Below are 7,904 nucleotides of genomic sequence, written 5' to 3'. Positions count from 1 at the left end.
GAACAGGGTGGGACCAGAGCTGCCTCAGAGGCTAAGGTGGGAAGGAGGGATGGTGGAATTCGACTTCGAAAGGTGTCAAGGGGCTCCAGTCCCAAGGTGAGAGGGTAACTTAGAGGCAGCTTGCTCCCCTCCACCCCGCGACCACCCCACTAGGCCTGAGGATCAGGCCCCCAGCCCAGTTCCAGTCTGGCAGAGGGGACTGTCAATCACCCATTCCCACCCCCCAGCGCTGGGCCTCTCTGGCTTCCACAGAAGTTTCCTTTTGAGCATTCGAGGCACACCTCACTCACCTAGACGAGGCTCGAAGGAGGACACAGCACGTGCTTTTTAAATAACTTTATAATTTCCTGATGGATTTAGTTTGTGAATAAAAAAGAAAACAAAAATGAACAAAGTGTTTACGATAATAATCAAGGCAAAGTTGAATATAACACATTTCTTTGTAGTGTCATTATCCCGTCGGTAACACGACTCCAGCAGGCATACACACACGCGCACATCCACACGGCTGAAGGCAGTGGGGGTGTTTGCCTCAGACTCCGCCCATCAGGCTGCTACTGTGACCTAAAGGAACTCAAGCTACGAGGAGTCAGGTACCCAGTGCTCCTTGGCACCTCCGCTAAAGTGCAGCCCGTCTCTGCTGAAGCCTCGGGGAGCCCGTCCTAGGGTATCCCCAGGCCCCCGTCCTGGACAGCTGCGGTGCTTGGCAGGCTCCTGGGCTAGTCCTGGAGGGGGTGGGCAGGCCGGCCAGAATGGGGGTGTGTGTTGCCCTCAGGGAGGTCGAGCTGCATTTGAGGATGGACGCAATACTGGTGTGGGTGCTCCCGCTCGGCCTGGGCCTCCGGAGACTCTGGCTTCACTTCCTTCTTGGCCATGGCCTCTCTGGTGCCAAGGAGGGTCGCTTGGGCCTGGGAGATCTGTGGTCAAGGAAGCTCACAGGGGTAGACTCTAGGGACTGGAGCCAAGAGGAACTGAGCTCCTGGTACAGTTCGTTCCACCTGGATTGTAGGCTCCAGGCTGGCTAGGGCGGGGCCCCTATTGGACGGGTCACTGGATGATAATAGCACCAAGTGGGCAGGAGAGAGGGTCTGTGGTCTGTGCAGGGCTGGGGGTTCAGAGTCAAGCCCAGGGGACGACACGGAGTTAGGTACCCTGAGCTGGGACCAATGTGGTGGCGAGGATGACTGCGGGGGATGAACTCTGAGGTCCTGAGGCTGTTCAGAACTCTGGACCGAGTGGGACCCCAGCCCCTGACCTCCACCCCGCTCGTTCAAGGGCCTCTGATTCAGCAGTTGTGTCTCTCACCCAGGCAGTCCCCAACCTGGAGGGTGGGCAATGGATTTCTCAGGGGGCTAGCCCAGTTTCCACCTATGCCAATTTGGGGAGGAGGAGGAAGAGAAGGAGCTGGCTGCCCCATAGCTTGAATTCCCTTATGAGCATGATATTGGTTTGCATTTTTAAAAACATAGCTCTGTAATTTTTTGGTTCTATAACTACTTAAAAAAATTTTTTTTAAATCATCTCAACAATGGACACGACATAACAGCTCCAATTCTCTGAATCACACAATTATCGACAAGCGGAGAGAAACCAGAGAGGAGGCGGATGGGACAAAAACCCCACTCCCCACAAATCAATCCCTAACCCGCCTCTCCGCCAAGAGCACCGGGAGGCTAAATACCTACAACAGGATCACAGCACTCGCCAAACACGGTGGGGAAAAACCAGGAGACACTAGTTACAGTTCTGACACTAAAAAGTTTGGAAACTTCTTTTTGATTAAAAAGAGAGGGTAAAGATAGCCATTTTGTTCAGAAAGATGTCCCTGTGATGGATATGGGTTTTTTCTTGCCCCAAATGTTCCCTTAGTTCACATGGGGGAAACCCCAGGTTCCAGACAGTTCATCATCGGGCTCAAGCCACTGTCCTGAGAAGCCAGGGGTTGGCAGTGATGGATGGGTGGCCCTTGCAGGCTCCGCAAGGGGCAGTTCAGCTCGCTGGGCTGCTGTCCACTCTGTCCTCATCTCCTTCCCCAGCGCTCGGACTCGTGAGGGCGGGGAGGGGAGGCTGGCCCGGAGGGCACCGATGTTGCCGACACAGGCCCTGGGAGTCAGGAGGTGCCACAGGAGGGCACCGCCATCATGGTGACATTTGCCTAAGCTTTACTCTTTCTTCAGAGCACCCGAGGGCCGTCAGTGGGCCCAGTGCTCAAGTCCTGGGGTCGGACGGGCGGAGGGGATGGTTCTGGAATCAGTAGGACTCTCTAGCAGCAAATCCAAGTGCCAATCCTGACCACAAATGGGGATGGGGGTGGGGGCTAATTCAGCAGTTGACTTCAACTTTGTAATGACCCCCGGGGCGCCTGAGTCCCTCAGGGGAAACCAGACATTTATTGGCAAAAAGGGGCAGTCACAGCATCGCTGGCAGCACTGAGGGCAGCTTTGGGTCCAGCAGGCTTTAGCAGTGTCCTCAAGCCAACGTGGGAGGGAGCGAACGAGAGAGAAGCACGCAGCTCTTCTTTAAGTTGTAAAGTGCAGGGTCAAAGGTTAGAACCAAGATGGACCTGGGGGTTCCCGTTCATACGCCTTAATAGGTTAAAGCCTATTTAAAAGCTTTTCCATTTCAAACAGTATCCAAGTCCTTGAAAAATCTCAGTTCAGATACTTTATCAATAACTGATAAGTCCCTGGGGGAGAGAGAGATACATGGAGAGATGAGACACTTACATGGTCCCTTCAGCCAGGAACCGGAGGCTGGATTACGGGGGCACGGACCTTCAGAGGGTCAGAGGGTGACGATAGTTCCCGAAGGAATGGAGGCGCGGGGCACATGTCAGGCCATCTGCAGGGCCTTCTTGAGGCTCCAGCACTTCAGCAGCAGGAGAGGGACCTTGGACAGCGCGACCATTAGAAGAGGGCCGTGGACTCCTGGGGTGATGGGAACTGGGCCCCACGAATGGTATGAACTCAACTTGAAAGACATTCTAGAGGCTAGAACTGGTGCTGACTTTGCCCCCAAATATACAGGCAGTCCTTGCTCGCTATTCAGTGTGTGCCAGAGCCTGCTTTCATCCAGGGCCAAACAGTTCATCACTGTTTGAGATGTCAGGATCACCACCCAAGAAGGATCAAGGAGATCCCCTGCTACAGCTCACAGAGACCAACCAGATGCTGTCTATCGCAGGCACTGTGCTACTTGGAAGCGTTTGCCACAGATGGCTTCCATAAGTTTGTTAATGAAGTGGAAGTGAGTGGGGAGGACTCCGATAAAGAGAAGGGAGGAAGGAGATAGTCACATGCGAGGTGGACAAGAGTGCGGGGATTATATTTGATGACAAAGGCCATCAGATGGGCGGAGTCCAGGAGGTCGACTGGATGCCCTTCCTTGCCAGGCCAGGCGGAGACCAGCAAGCTAGTGCCAGGCTGGTCTACTGCTGCTGTCTGCTCTGCTGTGGTCCTGCTTAAGGCGTTGGCACACTTCAGTTCTGTGCATCTGAACAGGTTAGGGGAAATGGTCATCATCTTCAGCCCCGAAGGATTGAGGGCTTTCTACATGGTTTATGGGCGGTGCAATAAATAAATGGAATTGAGGTCATTGGCCGTAAATGACCACCACTTACTCACGGGCCCCTGCACCCCCTCTGACCAGCCTCACTATCAGGAAGCAGCTCAGTAAGAGGCTTTATGAGCATGATCCATTGAAACCTTCGAGAAGGACCTCTCCACGGCTGCTCACAGGGAGCGGCTGGTTTATAGCAGGGAAAACAGGCAGCTGGGACTCTGACCCTTTAAGTTAATGGGACAGTTAAGGGCTGACGGTAGGAAGATATTGGACTGATGGCTGTGGGGCCTTTCCAGGCAACCTGAAACTCTTTGGGTAAATAACTGTGGGATGAGGAGAGGGAAATGTCAAGACAAGATAATTGGGGCCAGCAACTCTTGATCAGCAGATGTGAGTGGTAGTGGATGCCTGGTGGCAGAGGTGGTCACAGGGCTAGATCTGTGTGAGGCAATCTCTTCCTTGGGGCCTGATTATTTATCACTGTCGTTGACTATACTTGGGAAGACTGCCTTTCAAAATGCCAACAGCTTCAATGGGATTTCCAACTTTGGGGTGAGCTTTCCGATTTGTAACGTGGAACTGGTCTGGTTCCATCAGGGGCATAGAGATGTGATGAGAAAACACTATCTGCAAGTGGACACTCATCGCTTCTTAAATGGTTCACTCGTCCAGTGTCCCCCCACCACCATGATCTGGCGTCACTGGATGGGACCCTGCAGAAATCGGGGCCTTCGCCCCACAAAGAAACCCCTCCCGTTACAATCAGAAATGCTGACTTCTCTGTTAAGATGAGCAAGGGCAGGGTACTGCTTTTCACGACTGATTCAACCGGGGACGCTGACTCCTCTCCTCCACTAAAGACAGACTTTTATAAGGCTGGGTGCCCACCCCAATGACTTGACATAGCAGGCAGCCCACACGTGTTCTCTGAGTGGAAAAGATGGAGGAAGAAACGTGTGTGGGACAAGGAGAACATGTGGCTGTGGTTCTGGGAGAGCGAGTCAGGGATCAAGCTCACAGGAGGAAGGTGGGTAGAAACTTCAGCAACCACTGGGTTGCGGGCGCTCTGAAACGGGGGTGATGGGAAAGGAGACAGGGGCTGTGTGAGCGTGCTGAGGAGAGAGGGTCAGACGCCTGGTCTTCGTGGACAGGGCAAAGCCACAGGTGGCGACTGCAATGCTTCCCATGCCAACGCTTTCTTCTCTTCCTTCCCATTTGAGATGTTTTCGCTGGCAAACTGAGTACAATGGGGTCAGAGGTCTTCAACAAGAGCGGCTCGGGGGAGACTGGATGAGAAGAGCAAGAAAGGTTGAGACAGATAGGGTTGGGGTAAAGACAACAAATGTGGGGAATGAGTGTTTGTCAGGCCATTGTAGGCCTGCCTGTGAAATAGTTGGCTTGCATGAAATACTACACATGAGAAAATGAGTAAAAGGGAGAGGGGAAAAGAAGAGTTGATTCTTTTCTTGGCTTCTGGTCTCCTCTTTTTAATACTCTCTCTTTCTGGGATCCCTGCCCCCGCTTCTAGGAAAAAGCACCCACTGGGATGTTAGCACATGCTCTCCAGTCCAGAGGAGCATTCTTTCAACGTGTTGAGTTCCAAGTAAATTCCAGATGTAGTCCTTGTGCTGAAGGACAGAAGGTCCAAGGGGTCTCTGTACCCCATGTCTCTCTGTCAAAGGGGACACCAGCTTCGACAGGTCTCCACAGGTGAGGAGTGGATGGGAGTTATTCATGGAGACTCGGCCACTTACCCATCCTCGACGCCAAGAACATTTGTGTAGAGACCACTTCCAAAGCTGAAAGACAGAGTAAGATGACAGGTGCAGAAGTGGTGCTACAATCTCCCTGGAAGAACTGAGCAAAGGGATGGAGTCTGTAGTGTTTGTCTGGTGCCAAGAAGTCTCTGGGTGCCTGCTCCTCATTCCGTTCCTTTCTTGGCTCCTGGGTTGATGCTGCAGGGTCAGGACGATTCTTCCAGCGTATTGACCACTTGCTCCAGGATGTCAGGGCAATGATCTGCTATCTGCTGGAGGATGGCATTGGCAAACTCCTGCAGTTCGGCACTGTCTTGCTCACCTTTTTCCAACTCATTCCGAAGCTGAAAGAGAAAGGAGATGGGATTTCAGATCAACGAAGCAATCCCTTCTGCACCGAGTTAAGAATTATTGCTCATCAATGAAAAAGTCACAAAAGGGGCATTTCCAATGGAAAGTCCCCCAGCATTATAATCAACAGCACTGTGGCAGTTACATAATCTCCTGACACCTTGCAAAGGGGTGGAGTCTAGCCTATTAATCAGGCCGTAGCCAATGAGGCCTCCATGTGGGCATGGCCTTCTGAGAATTCTGGGAACTCCTGTCTTCCTCCCTGGAGGCGGGAGACTCTCTCTGCTTTGACATTCCTGATGACAAGCCACATGGAGAGATGCTGATAGAGCCAGAGCCCTGGAGCTGGAAGAGCCACATGGAGACCCACACCTGTGCAGAGATGCGTCCACCACCAATGGATCCACAAGACTTTCCACCCACTGTCTTGTGATCATCCTGCATTCAGCATCATTGCATGACTGTGTGAGCCTAAAGAGGACTTTATGGACTAGTATTGATATACGGGGCAATATCGAACTTACAGACTTGATCTGGAATGTTTTCTAATGTACAATTGCTCTTTACTAAGTATTTCTCCAGGAACTGAGGCTTAAAGAGTTTAGAGACTGGTCCATGGCAGAACAGGAGCTCCCATCCCTGTCCTCTATCTATCCCAGCTGGGGTGTTCACTCTGCCATGCTGCAGTATCACACACATGCACTGGAAGTAGAGTAAGGTGCCTGGGTTATTTGGCTAGGGTCTTGATCTTGCTATTGCTGCCTGGCATAATGGTCCTTTACCTAGGGAAAACTGTAACTTGAAGGATTTCCCTTATTTGCTAAGTTCCATCAAAACAAACTCCACAGCATTTTACTCTTTTAAATGAAGGTGTCCACGGTAGCTTAGGTTCACACTCAACAATTTCTGTACTTGGTTCAGTGACTTGGTTACATTCTTCACAGCACACATTCTCATTATTTCTGTGCTAAGTACTATTTTGATTCAGTATATCAGACCACCCTATTTTTGCCTGCTAATTCAGCTGAAGAGGTGATTTTGGGAAACACAAGATTGCTCTGTTTGTTTAGGAGGACATCTATTTTCAAGTTCCTATTGTTCTTAACTCCTCTTGCACATTCTTCTACGTGTTTTAATTGGCATTGATTGAGGTGGTGTGGTGGTTAAGTGCTCGCGTGCAAACAGAAAGGTTGGAGGTTCAAACTCACCAGGTGCTAATTAGGAGAAAAAGGTGGCAATTTCTTTCCTGCAATATTACAGCCTTAAGAAACCCATTGGGGCAGTTCTACCAGGTCCTATCGGGTGGCGACGAGTTAGGATTGACTTCATGGGCTTATTGTGTGGCAGGTGTTGAAGAAAAAGAATTTGGTTCTAAATGAAGACCTAGTCAGGCTCTCAGAGGAGACAAGCAAATACACGATATATTAAAACGCAGTGCAGTCAAGGCGGTCACTAAGGCACACACGTCTGCAGAAGAAGACCTGAGAATGGCGGGCTCTTCCCAGAAGGGGCTCAGCGAGCGTTACTAAGTCAACAGGTGACCTAGGTCTGGAAGGCTGCACAGGCCGTTGTCCTGGGAAGCCAAGAAGCCAAGGCTTCCAAGTGGGTGAAGCAAACGCAGATTCGAGGAAGAAGGAGACGTGGCTTAATGGGGATCTAGGAGACAAAAGTTCTTAAGGGGCGCTGGGAGGAAAGCGAAGGGAAATAATGCTGAAGAGGCAGTTTGGGGCCAGACTGTGTATGCGAAGTTAAAGAGTTCAGATGTACTGTTTAAAAAAACGGAAATGTCCATGAGATTTTACATAGTCTAGTGACACGATCAGCTTTGTTGTCTTAGATAACCGAGAAGATAAGAAAACATGTGCAGAGCTGAATGAGGAAGAGTACATACGTCAAGGGAGGCTATTGTTCCAAGTGGTGTGGAGAGTTGGGGAGGGTGAAAACTCGGTAGGGCTGGGGGCTGCGGAGAGCGGCAGGCAGAGCTGAGACTTTTCAAAGGTAGGACAGACAGGAGGTGGAGTTAAGGGAGAGGGACGAGAATAATTCTGAAAAATTCTAACTAGGGAAATTGGACCCCAAAAAAGACAAAAACATACAGGAACTAAACAGGTTTTAGGAATGGAAGGAAGAAAATGAAAGGCTGCGTATAAAAGCTGATTATCAAGTACTCTCTCAGTGCAAGAACACTTTGTTCTATCAAACTGGCCTTCCATGATACACACCTTCCTGACACAA

At 50.8% G+C, this 7,904-nt stretch overlaps 1 protein-coding gene across 5 annotated transcripts in view; it reads right to left on the bottom strand.

Moving 5' to 3' along the window:
• Window positions 1-321: 321 nt before the first annotated feature.
• Window positions 322-7,904, bottom strand: part of ERC1 (ELKS/RAB6-interacting/CAST family member 1) — a 482,416-nt gene continuing 474,833 nt past the window's right edge. For all 5 annotated transcript variants that reach the window (XM_045295888.1, XM_045295890.1, XM_004710293.2 and 2 more), the window contains one exon: window positions 322-5,662. In XM_045295888.1, the coding sequence (XP_045151823.1) occupies window positions 5,525-5,662 (138 nt within the window). In that variant the 3' untranslated portion in view covers window positions 322-5,524. The remainder of the gene's footprint in view (window positions 5,663-7,904) is intronic.

Source organism: Echinops telfairi, unplaced genomic scaffold, assembly GCF_000313985.2.
Source record: "Echinops telfairi isolate 266 unplaced genomic scaffold, ASM31398v2 ScPeMD7_6273;HRSCAF=7185, whole genome shotgun sequence".
NCBI lineage: Eukaryota > Metazoa > Chordata > Mammalia > Afrosoricida > Tenrecidae > Echinops > Echinops telfairi.
This window is presented reverse-complemented; position numbering and strand designations above follow the sequence as displayed.